We start from the raw sequence: 18,448 nt of genomic DNA, 5'->3' as shown, positions 1-18,448 counted from the left end.
GCAGGGGCAGCAGAAAGGGGTCTCAGATCTGGCTCCTCCACCGGTGAGCCGGCACTGCCGCCAGCGAGGAGCAGCCCGGGATGGATGGACATGGCCAGAGGTCCCTCCCCGCGCAGCGGGAAGCCTGACCTGCTGCTCAGTAGGTGAAAAAGCAAGAGTCGGGTGTTCAGTACCCTAGAAATTACCTGAAAAATGACTGCCTGCGGTTGTACCACGCACTGTCTCATCAGCATGGAGCACCACTGCCATAGCATGGAGGAGAGAAAACACAAGACACGTGAAACGAGGAATATAAAAAGGAGAGACCGAGAAGGACAAACCAAAAGGAGGGGCAAGCCAGGGTCTTGTGTGTTCCCCCTGCCCCATCCCGCTCGGCTCAGGTGGATGGGACCGGGGGGCCTGGCAGGGGGCTGGGGCTGGGCCTCCCAGCAGGCACAGCACCTGGCGGGGGGTGGTGAGGAGAGGGGTGGTCTCTGCATGCCCATGGGCAGCAGCACACTCCCTCTCACAGGCAGCGGGGTCTGCACGGTCCTTCCCCCGCCAGCCTTCGCTGCAGGGAGCAAATGGGAAGGTTTCTGCACTGAGTGAAGTTTCACATCCACCTCTACCACAAAAAACTTTATTTCTAAATATTAACCCCTGGGGCAGGGCAGGTGATGGGCAGACGGAGGGGAAAGGAGTGCAGGAGTGTTTGGGTACCATTTGCAAACAATCTCCATGGTGTGGCAGGAGGCAGGCTCTGCCGTCTCTGGCTGCACTACAGCGAAGCGAGCGGTGAGACAGCCCATCACCGGCTTCACCCTGCGCTTTTCCTAGCAAAGATGCTTGACCATAACCTACCGAAAGGTCAACCCACCCTACATGTACAGCAATTTTCTCCTTGACATTTACCTGGAATTTTATCCCTAAGTGGCAGGCAAGACAGACGCACAGTGGGGAACAAGACCGCTCCCTGAAACAGCCTGGTCCTGGGATGCCAGTGTAGGGGAGCCCTGGGCAGCACCCCAACCCAGCCAGCATGAGGCAAATCCACCCCACTCCTGCTCTGTCCCTTTTACAGAGCGCAGACCCTGCACCCCTCTCGAGGGACCACACAAAGCAAAGACAGAAAAGAGTGTCTGCTGCGCTGGGCAAGCGGTCATCAAAGGGAGCCAGCTGGTGCCCGCTTGGGAATCACACGTGTTGCTTTTTTTGCATCTGCTCGGTTTGCCAAATCACACCTGCAAAGCACCAGGCAGGCATGAAGTGACACCTCTTGTGCCCTCCTGCTGCTGGCACAGCCAGCCCCAGCCCCGCAGCACTGCTCGGGATGCAGCAGCAGCGGCGGCGGCGCGACAGGGGCTCAAACCATCAGAGCAGTGTCGGGGCTCCGAGATTTGGTCTGCCTCCACACCGACCACGTGTGCTGCCTGCCCTCCCTTCTGACAGACACAGTGCTCAGAGCGCCTTCGCTGCCAGAAACAGCGCTTCTCCTCTTCTAAGCCAGCCGTTAACCTCAAGTCTCCGGAAAGTGCAGTGCCGTCCCCCAGGTCACGACCACCAAGCCCACCGCTCGCCCCTCACGGCAGCAGCGAGCCACACCTCATATGTAATATCTCCAAGTCATTGTGTCGTAATACTTCAAAAATAATAAGTAAAGGCAGAAGAGGTGTGCACCAGGCAGGCTGTCTAGGGAAGCTCCCACCTCAAACTGACAAAGGGACGAAATTTGTAACATTAGCTATGGTTCAAAGAGCTTAATCCAAAGCAGCTCTAATTAATCTCCCCAGGCTTTCAGAAACCCAGCGCCACTTGCAGCTGCATGGGTACCGGTGCTGCTCTGCCTGAAATTTTATGGGAACATAAAATCCATCCTAATGCCCTCCTCCTCAGCCGCCTCAGATCTGGATGGGAAAGGCATCCGAAAACCTGTATGTAAAAGCCACACCGCTGCCACCTGCCAGCAACCCCTCCGTTTCCTAATTTACGTGACATCCCCTGCACTGCCCACCACAGCCACTGAAACCAATTGTGCTCTGGAGTAAAAGCTATTTACACAGGTAAGTGGGCCAAACCCCAGTTTCTCTTTGTTATCAGCAACATTGGGCTCTTTGCTGTCTCACAGTGGCATGGAAGTTTGTTTTTGGTGGTGCAATGTTTTTTTCCTGGGCTTAAATGGAGTTATTTCTGAATCTCCCTTTCACAAAACATGTCTGTTGTTTTTTTTTTTAAAATTAACAGCTGTGCTTTGTTTTGGCCCAAATCCAATTAGGATTGTGCACAGCTCCAGAGACTCCTCTGAAGATAGCAGGTATCAGATAGGGCACCCTGCCATGAACACATTTACCCTCATGCTTCAGAATAACTGACCTGTTTTTGACCCAGTCTTCAGATTATCTGCATGTGGGAAACAACATGCTACATTTTACGTTTCCACAGTGCGATCCGTAAGTGGACGCAGGCATCTCAGATTTTTCCAAAGGGACACCCCCCCCCCCCAAATCCAATCTAAATGCCTCGAATTTACCTGTTGTTTTTCTTTTATACATATAAATAGCTGCATTTCCATTCGCTCTTTGTTTCTCATTTTCATTTTGTTCTAATATCTGCATGTAAATGTCTGAAAATAGCATCTGTAATTGAAGATTATGAAGTATAGCCAGCTCCTGACAGGCTGCTAAGGAAGATGGATTATCCTCATTTTTCTGTAAATTTTGTCAATTTTGGAATTCATAAGCTATCAACACTGATCAAAATGTGACCGCACAGCTGTGTCAAAGCGGACAGCGCGGTGGCGGCGCAGCTCCCGAGGAGGAAGGTTCTCCCCAGCCGCCCGGCCAGGGGCACGCGCTGCGGGAATCCTTCCTGGCTGCTCCACATATCTACATTCCACCCCTCCAAAAATAATATATATATATATATATATATATTCAAATAAATAAATTGAAAGTACGCAAATTCTCTGGTGCGCCGATTCACATCGCAAAGCGTAATTTATTGCATGTTCTCCCTTTTTATTTATCCCTAAGTAGTAAACACGATTTCCATTCAGGGGGTTCGTTATGTTCCACTCCTACCAGGCAATCACGGCACACTTGAGGCAATTGTTTAGCCTCTTCCTCTCAATTTTCCCATTACTGGGAGTAAGTACTGTTGGGACTCTTTAATAGCCCGACTGCAGCCCATATCAATAACAGATGAGGTTTAATCGTCCAACACAAAAATTATTTAGGCTCAGTAAGGACATTCAATGTCATTTGCATAATGGCATTTCTATCCTGAGCACCTAACCCATCGCGCATAAACAAGGCCCTGGGACCATAAATAATAATAAATCATGACGTCCACGCTTCTCTTGCTGTAATAGGAGCCTCTCTTTGTAGAAATTATTTCAGCGGGAAATGGGCACTGCAATTTTAAAGACATGTGGCATTGCACAGGACAGTAAATCACACCCGTGTGCACACACACGCACGCTCCAGCGAGGCTGCCTGTGGCAAACAACAAAACCCCATGAAACAGCAGCACAGAAAAAAGCCTGCACTTGCAGCTGCAGTTGTCCTTTTTTTTTAATTAGTAGTAGTAGTAGTAGTAGTATTAGCATTCCTTAGTCAGAGCTAGTACACTGAGAGCAACGGCTGAATAGCCTGCGTGGTATCCGGGGATGTGTACACAGGGACAGTGGCCCCGTAAGTCTGCCCAGTCCCTGGCTGGCCGTCCCTCGTATCCGTCAGTCCCTGCACCCCTCCTGGAAGGTCTGGTGGGAAGGTAGCAGAGACACGCAGACGCTTGCAGTTGTTTTCCAGCCAAGCCTCTCCCCAGCCATTGCAATCCCAGTTGCTCGGCTGAGCCAGGGCAGGCCAGCGGCCTCTCTTCCTCTGGTTTTTAAGCAGAAGCCTCCGTAGAAAATCATGGTAAGGCCATCCCAAGGGAGGTACACATCCTGGGGAGCTGAGGTGGGTTTCCAGATTTCAGCCTCACCAGGCCACCAGCAAGGACCTGGGATGACCAGAAACAGCATGATGGTGGTGAGAGCTGCCCTCTGGTTTTGACAGGATCTGCAAGTTTGTTTCATCATCCACGCATTTATCCTCAACAGCTCCTTCCCCTCTCAGCATCAATATTGTTCTGTTTCCTCCAGGCCACGGAATGAAATGACGACGCACCCCAGCTCCCACCCACCCTGGTCAGCACTGCTGACCCCTGCATGGGCTCTTCCCCCAATGTTTCCATGCCAGAAGCTCCCAGTTCAGTTTACTGAGGAATACAGAAACTGCACGATCCATTTTGCAGCAGCCTCCTCCCACTGCCGGTAGTGCTCACCCCATCCTGACAGCAGCACCACAGCAGGCTACACAGGCATCTCCTCCCTGAAATGGCATTACCCCCAGCCCCCCCTCCAACCTCTCCTCTCCCAAACCTCCTCCTCCTCCTCCCAGGACAGCCCCCACCTCCTCCTCTCCAGCTTTTCCCACGGATTCGCACAGGGCGTTTCTTCTCTTCCCCTCCTTCCCACCCTCTCCTCCCATGGCTCTTCTCACCCCAACGCAAACTGATCGATCACCTTGATGCTCTGTGGGCATCCTTCACCATCCCACCTGCAACGCTAAAAACAAGGGCACCCCAATTAAAACAAAGCATAAGACACCCAACTGAAATACAGCAAAATGAAACAGAGCATCCCACCCTGGTGGAAAAAAGCAGTTTGCTTTTTGTAAACCCAGCACAACCCCTTTGTGCCACTCATTGCCACAAGATATTGCTAAGACCCTCTGCTTCTCAGGAGAGGAACTGGACACTTCCACCCGCAACATTAACAATTTCAGCCACAGGAGGAGGGCAAATGTATGATACTCCATCACAAGTGGCTCCACTGCTTCCACCCAAGCACCTGGCACGGGTAAGCAGGGACAAAAACACAACCAGCAGCCCGGTCAAGTATTTCCCTACAGAGAAATATGAAGCAGAAATATGAAGGCACTCTGGGAATACGCATGAAGTTTACATCAATACTGCCAAACCTTCAATCCATCCTACTGACAGCTCCCACGACTTCAGAAGTCTTGTGCAAATTTGCAAGAACTTTTGTATTTCTGTAACTCTTTCAGACCAACTATCTGAAGGTGTTTCACGAACGCCTTCTAAGAACTGTTTGATAACACTCTCTGTATCATATTATGTATCGTGTACAATAAACTGGTTTTAAAGGAGCACCCCAGGCAGCATTTACGATGGACCAAGCCTCCCGAGTGGCCACCGCCTCTGCAGTTGCTGCAGCTCTGGGTGCCGCAAATCTCTACCCAGGCGAAAGCCAACAGAGCAAGCCAGGGAGTTTTGCTGTGCTTTCTGGCATGTTGCAAAGTTCAAGCTGAATACATCTGTATCAACCCATAAACTCCCAAATTTCAGGGACTTTCAAAGACTGACAGAAACACACGTCCTTCATTTTCCAGAAGACTCGCTTTTCCTGTTGGCATCCCTGGGAGCCTGGTGACCCTACGGGGGTCAGGAGTCTTCTGCCTTCTATCTTGGGGGTGGCAACTTTCCCTACAATGTGATGTGAATTTCCCATCCAATCCCCAACGTGGAAAGGAGCTCAATAAAAAAACCAAAAAACAACAACCAAATCGAACAGCACAACTTTTTCTTTCGTGTCTTCACCTATACCCAAGACTGGAATGGCAAGGACCACAATACTGCAAGCCAGTTTTCATTACGGCATGTTTACGAAAAAAGCCAAAAATACAAGGACAAAAACATTGTTCCTGGAAGATTTACGAAGCACTTTCTAGTAACAAGTCCTCAGGGATGTGGAGCTACAGAGGCAGGAGGAACTGATCTCCATGGGGAACAACCCATGCGCTAACAGAGGGCAATGCAACTCCCCCAGCTTGGATCGCTCGGACAGGGTATTTTGTGCAGCAAACAAGGGTGCCAGGGAGGGCTTTGGAGGATACAGAAGTGTGAGGCAACCCTTCCCCTTCGCACACGCTGCAGGCATGCTTTGTGTGAGTGAAAACCCCAGGCAGGACAAAATGGGAAAATCTGGGGAATTACGTGGTGCTTTCTTTGCTGCGACAATGATTGAGAAGCTGAATGCTTCCTCCTTTCTGTCTTCTTCTGAGGAAGGGAAAAGGCCTCCTCAGCTTCAGAAAAAACACCTAGAAACATCAGAAATTGTCTGAACATAGGTACAGAAAATGAAGCAAAACAGGGGCAGGCTAACCAATGAGTATGGTACCTACAGGGTGCCTACAGGGTGGTGGTTCCACGTAAAGAGACTGTCTAATGACACCCACAGCCTGCTGCTGCTGGAGGCTCTGGACATCCTCCCTATCATGAAAGGCTCCAGCGAGGGACCTTCTACACAGAAAAACCATCAAAGAGCCCGAGTTTCGGTGAAACATTTCAGGTTTTATCAAAAACAGGTTCAGGCAGACACACTGCTGTCTCAAGAACCATCATTTTGCCGCTCAAACGTCAGCTGAGCTGGAGACACCCCGGCACAGCACATGCAGTAAAACATCACGATGAGTAAAGAGCGTCAGACAACCAGAAGGGAACCCACTGCAGGTATGAGCCGAGCATCTCCCCCCACCCTGACAGCTGCCCCCGTTCTTATGCCAGAAGTGTATTTGGCGTTAAATTTTCAATTTTTTTCTCCACAGCCACAAGAAGCAGAGGGCAACCGTTTGCCTGAGGGGAAACACAGACAGGGGGCTGTGCCTTCAACAAAAACTCCCACTGGTGCGAAGCCTTCCAGCTTGGCAGTGCTTGAAAACCACTCATCAGGCACATAATCCGATGACAATTTCTTGCGTACCTTAATTCTGTCTGTTACTTAATGCCTTTTAGTTATTTAGGCAGGTCCTAATAACCGGTCCAACGCTCTTAGCCAAACGCAGCGTACGATGAGCGCAGTTCTTCTGCCTGGCTCCACTTTGCAGCCCCCATTTCGGAAAGGCACCTGCCGCCTCCAGCACCTCCTTCTCCCCCAGCCTGCCGGGTACGTCTCTGGACGTGACTTGTCTGGACTGACTCATACTTCAGGTCAGCTCTCAGCCCGGAGGAAACTTCTAGAGCACGGAGAATGAGCAGAGGAAACCCCTGCCTCTCCAAGGTTGCCCTTACTCGATTATATTTTCAAGGTGGGAGGAGAAGGGCTGTAACCCCCCCCACACACACACATGTTAAGATGCTCTCTTAGTGTAAGAGCTTCCTTCCTTTCAGACTTAATTATTTTTTTTCATTTCAGTGAATTCTGCCGCCACCAGATTTTTAAGCAGCTGCTATTCATATGAGCGGAGAGGAATTATGAAATGAGCCCTTTTTTCTGGCTTATCTCCACAACGGCTTTTTGTCGTCACACAGCCGGTTCTGTAGGTTGTCTCATTCGCTGACCCTCTAAACAAATGACAACCCAAAACTACAGCATTCTTCCGAAAAGCCAGCATCTGCACTGAGCAAGCTGCACAGCTCCTGGCCACTTCATCCCAGATGGGTCTCCGTCTCATCCTGCACGCTGTGTGAAACAGGTCCTGCTTTCCCACTCCAGCCGTGCTTTTTACATTTTCCATTGCAACCACACGGAAGTTTCCCCAGCGTCACAGCAGCTGGAAAGAACAGCTGGTAACTGGACATTAGGGTCATAGGATAATCCAGGCTGTAAGGAAGCTCCAGAGATCCCTCAAAGCAGGGCCAACTACTGGGCCCAGACAGGTCGCTCAGGATTTTATCCAGCTGGGTCTTGAAAACCACCATGGATGGAGACTGCGTAACTTCTGAGGGTAACCTCTGCCCTGCCTGCCTGTCCTTGGGGCAGGGAGAAGGGCTCCCTTGGACCCTGCAGAGCCTCTCCTGCCTCAGCTCATGGCCCCTGTCTCCTCTACTCGCACTGTGTGCGCGTTTGGCTCTTTCTAAGATGCTTCAGCCCATCAAGATCTCCGGGTGTTCACTAGCTGTGTAGGGAACGTACTTTGAGAAACTCATCTTTGTGGATTAAAGTGACGGACAAACGTAGGGAAAGCCTACAGAACGAGTGTCAAACAGCAGTAATTTCTGAACCAAAGGGTGGGCATTGTGTTTGCAACTGTGCAAAGCAAGCCTGAGGGATCCAGGCGTTTACTGGGGAATAAGAAGTCTTGTTCTATTCTTCAAATGCCGGTGCAAGCCCTTCCCCTCAAATACAACAGGAGCATGCCAGGCATTAAACAAACCAACGTGCAAGTGTGTTTACTCACAGATTTGTCCCTCCCTCTCTTGCAGGGCTAACACAGACATAAGGAGGTCATTCAATTTTGCTATGACATGATCTTGGCTGACTAGTACTGTTGCATGTTGCATGACGTTATCTTCTTCCACAGAGAAAACCAGCTTCAGGACAATCCCAAATCTATTTTCCTATGCAAGCGGAGCATCACCTACTGCTGTAATGTGCACGGATGGCTCCCCTACTGTTTCTCAAAGGGACAGAGACTACATGAGCAATTGTAAGTCTACTCATCTTGCTGATATATTACACTTTGATGTTTTATTGAAAATCTAATGGGCAGCCAGTAAATCACTCATCTCCGTCAGCTCTTGGGCAGAATCTGCTGTTTGACTGGCTACCTTCTGTGACTTTTTCTGTAATGACAGACCCTCTATCTGCTGGTGACATGAAACCTTGGAAGGAAGACTCCACTGAAGATAAAGATGAGGGGTATTATTTAAAACTTGCTGATATGTTAGACCTAGTTTATCTCTCTGAACTGAAAAAAATCAGCTATTTCCTGCAAAACACGTGATGAACAATCACTCAAAGCCGGTGCCCAAACTGCAAAGAAATGTGGACACTCTGGAAAGGTAACAAGAGGGGAAAGCTTTTCTTAAATTTCCCACCTCTGTACCACACATGGAAACCACAGCGAGATCACCCACTGCCTTTTGCAGACTCTGTGTTCCACTGTTGTCACTAAGCTGCAGGTGTAAAGCTGGTGTAAAGTGCTAAGGTGAAACCATGACTGGCAAAGCATCCCCTTGTGGTGTTACCCAACAGAAACAGTGCTAAGGCTGCAATTTCCAAACACGGTTTCCCCAGACCCTTGAGTAAAAAGCACACCACACTCCTCTTCGATGGCATTTCGAGTCCCTGAGGAGCTCCCAGCCATGTCTGAACACCAGGAAGCCAGTTCGACATCACAGGCTCTGGACCTCAGCTCCTGCAGGCTCAGTCGTGCATGTACGCCAGAGCCTCAGCCATGTCACTGTACCACATGTCACCGACAGTCCCTCTGCACGAGCCGGTGCACAACCTGGGCAGCCTGCCTGGGGGAAGAAACATCCCCCACTGCATCTGTACAGAGCAAAGAGCAAAGAGACAAGGACAAAGGAGATGTCAGCGCTGCAGACACAGCAAGGCTGGCCTTTCCCTTAACTTCAGAATTTGTATTTTCACATACGGTCATATCTGAGAGCAGTCAGGAGGAAAAAAAGGGGTTGTTAAAAACCAGGAATTCACTGCAACTCCTGAAGCTGTTATCTACCTCTGTATTTTGGGATCTTCAGTCCCTGCTGGGGCAAGGGGAGGAGGCAACAAACTGGACTCCTCCAAGTAGGAGACAGACCGACACGCTGCCCTGCCAGAGCCAGACATGGTCCCCAGTGAAGCCACATGAGCAGGGGGATGAGCCCCAGCAAGCCCTATGCGGCAGACGCAGAGGGAAGCAGCATCAGCGTAAACCCAGGCTGTCACTGGGGCTTCTCCAACAAAGTAACATGCACTGGGAGAGCTCAAACACACCCTGAAATCCCCAGGACCCGTGCGCTGCTGTCCTCCCCCAGCTTGGTTTGGTTGCACCGATTTGGCCACATGTTGCTGGCAGGAGAGGGAAGAAGGAGGCATGGCCCAGTGGCTCTCTTTTTTTTTTTTTTTTTTCCTTTTGGTCCATTTCTTCAGGTTCTGACTCATTGCAGCTGAGTTGAGACGGAGAGACCCAGAAAGACAAGAAACGGCCCGTGGGTTTCCTTACGTGACAACAAGCACCTCCACGCTTTGCCAGCACAGCAGGGTCAGTGCGGTGAAACCCCAGCGCCAGTCCCAGGGCACTGCCCGCTAGGCACTGCAGACCCATGGAAACGCTCCCTACCACCTTCTGGAAAAGTCTGCAGAAATCCTGACCCCCCAAGATGCCTGTTGCTTCCAAAGCAGGAAAGCCAGTCACCGCCTGCTCCCACTGGCAGGGACCCACAGGAAGGGACACTGAGCTCAGGTGGGGACACAGGGTATCTTCAGCTCTCTGCCTGGACAGAACAGTGGGCATCCCTTGCGTTATCCCACCTGGGTTTCTTCCCACCTGTTTTGCTTACCCAAAGACCAGACATTTCAGTTCCAGCCCTGCTCAGACAGACACCCCCAGGTATTCACGCAAGCTGCAGGGCACTTTTTAAAAGGATGATGCTGATGCAGAGAGACGTTAGAAGGATACACAGCTCCTGTCATGCTGCTTCCCCACCAAACTCCCTGCCGCCATGGCCCCACTGTCACACAAAATACCAGGTGTCACACAACACAGTCTGCTGTGACTGTCACCACCCAACACATGTCACAACAAGGCGGCGCACATGGTGAGTTTTGTGCAGTGCTCAGAAGCTCACGCATAAAAAAACACCTGTACAGGAGGGCAGAGCGGCAAGGATGCAAACGGGAGGTGTCGGCCCAAGGAACTGTGCTTTCTGCTGCTATTCGTAAAGAAAAAGGCTTTCTACTCATAAAAGTTGATTTGCAGCAGGAAGAAACACCATGGCAGGTTTCTTTTCTCCTTCTTGATTGTAAAACAGCGCAGAAGGCGGTGCATTGTCCCCATCCCATCCTGGCAGTGCAATGGAAGGATGGAGGGATGGGAGAAGAGACTCTGTCCCAAGGAGGCTACAGCCCCTCCATGGCACCGCAGAGAAGTCACTGCATGTGGCTGCTCTACCTTGATCTGCGCTGCTGGTGGAACTGCTTTCCCCTCCGCAGCCGTTATTTGTCTTCTCCATCCAGACAGCATGACCCTGGGGGACACTGGTCCTCCCCAGCTAGCCAGTGCCCAAAGCTCTTAGCCCTGTGCTGCCTGCTGGGTCTTCCCAGTACCACTGTAATGCAAGTAAGTGACAGTCGCAGTGGTAGTGAACACAAATAGGAATCCTACACAAAGTTTCGCATACTGAAGGCTCAGCCTCCAGAAGCCAAGGGCAGTTCAGAGCAATGAGCTCCCTGGAACAGCCAGAGGGTCCTGGAAGATGGCAGAGCTCTATCCAACACCTCTGCAGAATAACCTGTTATTTGACCACCATCTGGTGGGGCTCCCCACGAAACCAGAAGCTGCAGTTGGCAGCATCCTGTTAAAGCAAGCCTTAGCTCAAAGGGCTTTGCGCATGGAGCACCGCTTGAACAACCACCTCACGCAGGTGTCGTCTCCGAAGAGCTGCTGCTCCCTCCCAGGGACAAGCTCTGTTGTTATGGCTGAGCACTGCTACTCTCCGGTCCCTCTAAATTTCACCATTGTTGAAAGGTAATACTCGGGAAGAAAAAATATTACCAGCCGGAAAGCTCCTTCTGAGTAGCCTCTGACTGATGCTCTCCCTGTCTCTGCCCATTTTTACCACTAGCAGAGACGGGCAGCACCAGGAGCAAGTACATCTCCGCAGCACATACACATGCCCCCTGGGATGCAAGCACCCCCGTTCCCACACCCCCCAAGCACGGCTTGTCTTGGAACCGGCAGCAAAATCCCGCTGCCAGGCAATCCCCAGAACCAGCCAGCACCGCATCCCACTGTGTGAGCACGGCAGGGTCACCCACCTCCAGCGCAAGGTACCGCATCCTGCTCCTGCCCCGTCACGGGCCTGAGCACAGCGAGGGCGGACAGGCAGGCGGGTGGCTGAGCCACGGCTGCCCTTGCCCACGCTGCAGCCCCGGGGTGGGGATGCATTCCCTTCAGAATTCCCTTCGGAAAACAGCTTGACCCCCTGCAGCCCCCACACGGGGCGGGGGTCCCAGGCGCCCACGCTCCCAGCTGCTGTCCCTCCGCCACCCTACCCGCTCAGACCCCGCGCCCTTTCCATTCGGTAGGGGTATTGATCTGCTGGCAGCAATGGGCTGGATAATTAGCCAGGAATTAGGGTTTCTATTACAGCCAGGAGGCTGCCCCAGCTGATTTATCACCTGAATAATTTACTGTGATTGAAAGGAAATTAAAATGAACTCCATTTGACAACTGTGCGCTTTTATGGGCTTTAGTGAAGACTCAAAAGCCAAATTAATAGCCTAGTGTTGTTTAATAGTCTACTGAGAGTAAATACGGGAAGGTTTTTCCTCTCCTGATGTGCTCTCTTACGCTGGGGTTTAAAGTTGTTTTTTTTTCCCCTCCCACCGATAAAGCCACAGACTGATCAGAGGAGGTTTCAGCTGGGAGAGGCGCAGCTGTAAAAACCACAGAGCCACCCCGGCTCCTCACCTGCCTGTTTCTGCAGGTGGAGGGGCTCACGGCACAGGCAAAACGGGAGCAAGCCAGCAGCCCCATTCAGCTGCCCACCCTGGCCAGTTTCCACCGGCATGGGATGAGGGACCAGCTGCTGGTGGGAGTGGGATACGTGAGACGGCACCGGGGTAACACAGCTGCCCACAAACTCATCCCGCACCATGGACCCCCCGTCCACGGCGGCACAGGGTGCCCACAGCAGGGACATGCCTTCCCACCCAGCTCTGCCAGACTCCTGCACACGAGGAGCAGACCTGTCTGCAGAGCTGGCAGATCGATGCTGATTTCTGCTTTTCCTTTTCCTTTGTCTGTCCGTCTGTTGTTTTTTTTTTTTTCCCCCTCAATTTTAGCATTTGCATCCATTTGCCAAGCTGTGCAGTTTTTTGTTTTCCTTTTTAAGTTGCTCTTCATTTACCGCACCCTGTCACACAAGCCTTTGCGTAAGAGCTTGCGTTTACATGCTCACATCACTTCTTCAGGTAGCAGATCAAGAAAAGATTTGACTCTGGATGTTCACATACAGCCATGAGATAGTTCCAGCATTGCCACTGTTACTGGTGACTTGTTACTGGTACTGCACAACTAGGGAAGCCACAAGCAAATAAATACTAGCTCTGCATTTCTCGTCACAAGTATCAAGAGTATACAGCAGCCTCTGTCCACCCAAAGGCAGTGCCCCTCCAGAAAAAAAAAAACCCACACACTATTCACGCTCCAGGGAGCAGGATGAGCACACACTCCTGCAGTTCATTCCTTCCCTCTGCCTCTCCAACAACTGCCCTCGGAGAGTGAGCGAGTCACACTTTAAAACACACAAATGGGTCACACTTTCTGGCTTGAAGTAGGACTTGCCTTGTTACTTCTGAAGATTAAACTCCAATATTGTAAGGAGGGGTGTTCTCAGGAGGCTGCATTCCTGCAAACACACCATCCAACACAGCTCCTCACAGTGGAAAAAAAGAGATTCCTCTTTCAAAGCTGCAGCACACTTGGATAGAAAGTAAAGCTTGAGGATTTTCTGAAGGACTTCACGCCCCCCCTCTTGGTCAGTTTAGAGAACTCCTTCATCACAACTCTTCAAAATAGAGGGCAATCGGGTTTCAACTTCATGCAATTTTTTGCCACCAATTCACTAGTAATTTTTTTCATGTTCATTAGTTATCCACATTTCATCTGCCTACGCTTATCTCCAGACTCAGACTTCGCTGCGCTGCACATCATGAATACATACACTAGTATAAGTTTGCCAGGTTACTGTTTTCTACCTAAGCCCAGAATAACTACATTGTACCCAGAAATTAATCCGAGAACTGATACTCAGTTCAGCTCTAGCTAAAAGCAATGGGAAAGCATCAGTAACGGCCTGGGAATTATCTGCTATTAACAGCAAGCAATTCTCTTCCAAGTTGGTGACCTGCAAAGTGTTGAATCTGGTCACATCATGTTATGCCTCATTATGGCCTTGATCTAAAGTCTATTGAAGTCAATGGAAATATTCCTCTTGGCTTCAATGAGTATTCGATTGGACCCAAGTGTGAAGCTGAAAATACAAGAGAATCCATTTCTGTTGTGGACAGAAATAGAGCACAGATAATTCTCTTCTTTATTCGGAGGAAATTAATGCACTGCTGCTCCTATCAAGCTGATCCTGCTGTATATCCGTCACCCCCCGGTTTTCCCCTGTGCAAGCATTAATCCTGCTCTCACAGTCAGCAAAAGCACGTCAGCCTGCAAACCCCGGTGTTTCCTGCACCCGTCCAGCCTCCCATGCCTGAAGCCCTCCAGCTCATAGCTGTTTCCCAGGTCTTGATCTCCAAGAACATCTCCCGTCCATGCTTTGACTGGTAAACACATGGTTCACACGACCGATCCCGCAGGTTCGGCCAGCCCGGGATGGCTGCCTCACAGAGCTGGGGAGAGCTCCTCCATCCCTCTGGCTGGAACGGTGGGAAACCAGCAGAGGACAGTCAGCCTCACGGCCACGTAGAGGGGCTTGCCGAGCACAGCCAGCACCTCCAGTTCCTCCAGCTAGATGCTTCTACTGGACTTTCAGGGGGGACCTTACTGCTCTCCACAACTACCTGAAAGGAGGCTGTAGCAAGGTGTGGTAGGTCTCTTCTCCCAGGACAAGAAGAAACGGCCTCAAATTGCACCAGGGGAGGTTTAGATTGGGTATTAGGAAAAATGTCTTCACCAAAAGAGTGGTCAGGCATTGGAACAGGCTGCCCAGGGAAATGGTGGAGTCATTGTCCCTGGCGATGTTCAAAAAACACATAGACACAGCGCTTAGGGACACGGCTTAGTGATGGACTTGGCAGTCCTGGGTTAACGGTTGGATCTGATGATCTTAAACATCTTTTCCGACCTCAATGATTCCATGATTCTATTCTACGACCAGGCACCAGAAAATCCCACCATTCGGCACAGCAGCTCTGTGCACGGGAAGGGCATGGGATGAGTGCCAGTTCTGGATAACATCTGAGTTGCCAGTGCAGTGATCACGATAGGTGGGGTTTTGCCCCTGGCAGGGGCCAGGCTGCAGCATGTTGATCTGCCACGGCCGTAGCCGTACAGCACAACCCCATCGCAGGCAGGGAAAAGCCGCTCCTTGTGTCAGTAGTGGCTTTGTTCCGACGGAAGCCTGGATGTCAGCTGTGGAAGCAACACCCACAGCCTTCCCCGTGGGCACAGGGAACCGCACTGCAGAGCTAACGCACGGAGGAGCACCAGATCCACGCACCAGGATGCACGGAGAGAAGGGAACTGCTACCCATCCAGGAGGCAGATGCTGTGGCGGCTTTCCTTCTCTGAGACCTGAGGATTATGTGACATTTCAAGCTGTGAGCTTTGTCCCGGCCGATGAAAGAGCTGCATGGTGCTGGCGACCAGCAGCCATAAGCAGAACGGCTGCACAATGGCAGCACTGCAAACATGCCGCTATCTGCATTTCCAAATCCATGCCCAGGAATACGTGAAACCAGTTTTCCGCGAACATTAGCAGGCAGTGCGATTCGATCACAGGCTGTTTGCAAACAATGAGCACAAAAGGGCATGAACGTCAGGGAAAAGGCATTCATTTCGTACAAGAATTCATTTTTGCAGCAGGGCTCTGTCAAGGGGAAGCAGGCCAGGGCGCTTCTAAAGTGCTGACTATATGCCTTGGTTACTCCCCCGTAACGTAAAGACATGAGAGGACTCGACTCCGTTTGCACAGCAAGGCTCAGCTTCGGGCTTCCCAGCTCCCAGCTGCTCAACCTCACCTGCCATCCAACGTTTCTCATGCTCTGCACGTGCAGGTATCACATACCCACGCTGCAGAGTACACACCTATGCATGCACAGCTGCACCACCGGACATTCGGCTGCAAAATGAGGCACGTAATAGGAGATGCCTTATTTCTGTCCCCCAATACACGCAGGATGACGCAGTCTTTAATAATACGAGGTGGAATCCCTGCCTCACCCTGTGCATGCAGTGGGCACTGTTTTTGAACAAAGGACTGCCTGATACTTTATTTTCCTGTCATTGTCCAGTGGTTGCCTTCTCTTTCAGCATCGTATAAGCCCTTCCCCAAAGACAAGTATTCATTCCCTGTGGGTCTCTCTATAGAAGGCACAGCTTACAGCAGCTGTGAAAACTCAGGTGATGCTTGTCAAGAACACAACATGTTTCGAGCCGAGAAATAACTCTCCATTTTAAACAGGTGAGCTGAGGGAAACATTGAAGATGGAAAAGTAAAGGAAAGAGATTGGAAGAACTTAAAAGTAAAGGGTTTGGCAGTGATGAGCAAGCACCCCCACACATCCCATCAAAACATATACCTGCAGGAGGGGCAATGCACGCTTTTCAACAGGCAAGCCCAAGTTTTGTCCAGAAAATTTATTACGAGGACTTTGGGCGGCAGAGGCCAGCCTTCAGCAGGGACAGAGCATGCTGAGGTTGCAAAATCTTTGCTGTGCAGACCTGTCCCCCCATGTCACAGCTCACCACGGCCAAGGGACTGTTCTCAGTGCACAAGCAAGGAGGAAGACTTAGACAGGCACCACAAAACGGGGAGAAAAAGGAGACAAATTGCTAGCGCATAGCAATTCTTCTGGTAAAATATCCAGAGCCTTGCTTAGGTGAGCAGCACAGGGACACCAACAAGTTTCTGTGCCCAGGTAAGACTAGGGATATTCATCTGGCTGCTACTGGCCCAAGATTCTAGTAAAACAGATAAGCAGTGGGTCAGCAGCTCCTACCAGACTTCTCCCCACACGTTGTCTCTATAGGGAGAAGCACCTTTTCCGTATTTTCCTCTACAGAAAGAACTCGGGACTCCATACATCCACAGCTGACCGAGTTCCTCAATCACTGCATCTGGGTTCTGCAGCACTCTGGACAACCAGATGCCAGAGGCAGGTCTTGGTTGACTGTGACAATCTATTGCGGACACAACTCTGGTCTTACAAGTCGCATCCTCAGTATTTTGTCCTCATTGATTTGTTTGGCCTTACGAATTGATCCAGATAGCTTCTCCAGTTTGGTTAAGTATCATGACAGCCTTGCTTGAGTCACCAAAAGAGGTAAGACAAGACTGCTTCGATAAGGGGTGTAGCTCATACCATACCACATCCCTGTGAACCAGAGCTAATCATACAGACCATGACACTCACGTTGAAGGTCACACTCTACATGACACCAAAAAGCAGAAGCCGACCCCAAATTGCCACGAGCCTTTAACCATAGCCCAGCCTTCCAAAAGCAAACAACAATGCTCTGACCCATATGAAAGCCAATAGCTACAAAATCCATTTGTAATCAAACTTAAAAATGCCTAAGCGAGGCAGTTCTGCTAAGCACCTTTTTTACGTCATAGTATCACATTTCTTAGCGTCTATTTGACTTCCCAGAGCATGCAGAGAGAGTAGCCTGTTAACCAAATCAATAGCACTGTATCTCCGATCTCAATAAACTGACTGCACAGCCAGCCTAGTCACAGCTGCTTACGTGGACCCAAGGAGATCCTTGCGCCACCAACAGCCAGATATCCCGTATTTGACCATCAGGACAATACTTCAGCAAACATCCTTATGCAATTCTCTCATTCTCCTAATTAAACCGGTAAAAATTCATCTCTGGATAAGCGTTCACTTGCTCCTGCACTCCCTCCCTTGAGCTACAGTTCTGCATGACTCAGAGACTTCGGAACACAGAAACGAATAAACCATCCTCTTTCCTCACTGCTCTCTTTATTAAGCCTTTTTTTTTTTTTTTTTTGGCATGGAAAAGTTTCCCAGGGACAGATCTAACACCGCACAACTTCTAAGTGACCGACACTGAAAAGGCTTGCTGTAGGAGTGGGACACAGTGCTTGTCCTCTCCCAGCGTCACCCCTGTTCAGATGGGACAGCCACCATCTAGTGGTACGTGAAGGCCATTTCACCTTGCAGAGACACTTGGGCACTCCTAAGGAGCGTTTCAAAAAACCAAATTGACCTCAGCACCTTCTCCATCTTTTTCCCGCTGGAGTTCCAATCCGCAGAGCTTCTCAGCAAACACAAACCAAGGGAAACCACGAAATCAGCAGAAGCTGGTGAAAAGCAAATGGCTCTACGAATTAAATACCAAATGACAGACTTTCAGCACATGTAACTAATTTTTTTTTTCCCAAGAATTTTACACCGATACCTATTACTTAACTGGAGCCACGACGGTAGTAGGCTACCGTAAGATAATCTCCAGTGGCTTTCAAATGTATAGATTTCCCCAAGAGAAATCCAGTGTTTGTGTGCAGTCTGAGAAGTCCACCCACCTTGACAAAAAGCAGGTCTGATATGAAGAACACTGAAGATTAATGGCCAAATACATCCAAGCTAGACCAGTATCAGTGCTGAAAGTGATATCTTCATTTCTACCTCCCTCTCGGCAGCTAAATTAAAGGCTGCTGCCCAAGGAGAAGAACACAGAGAGACCCAGTTCACGAG

The 18,448-nt window shown here is 50.3% G+C and overlaps 1 protein-coding gene across 6 annotated transcripts in view; it reads right to left on the bottom strand.

Moving 5' to 3' along the window:
- PAX5 (paired box 5) overlaps positions 1–18,448 on the bottom strand; it is a 138,639-nt gene that overhangs the window by 69,505 nt on the left and 50,686 nt on the right. For 3 of the 6 annotated variants that reach the window (XM_055790603.1, XM_055790601.1, XM_055790602.1), the window contains one exon: positions 186–242. The exons of the other annotated variants lie outside the window; for them this stretch is intronic. In XM_055790603.1, the coding sequence (XP_055646578.1) occupies positions 186–242 (57 nt within the window). The remainder of the gene's footprint in view (positions 1–185; positions 243–18,448) is intronic. 6 annotated transcript variants of the gene reach the window in all.

Source organism: Falco peregrinus, chromosome Z (genome assembly GCF_023634155.1).
Source record: "Falco peregrinus isolate bFalPer1 chromosome Z, bFalPer1.pri, whole genome shotgun sequence".
Taxonomy (NCBI): Eukaryota; Metazoa; Chordata; class Aves; order Falconiformes; family Falconidae; genus Falco; species Falco peregrinus.
Note: the sequence above shows the minus strand (reverse complement) of the source record. Positions and strands in the feature narration are given on the sequence as shown.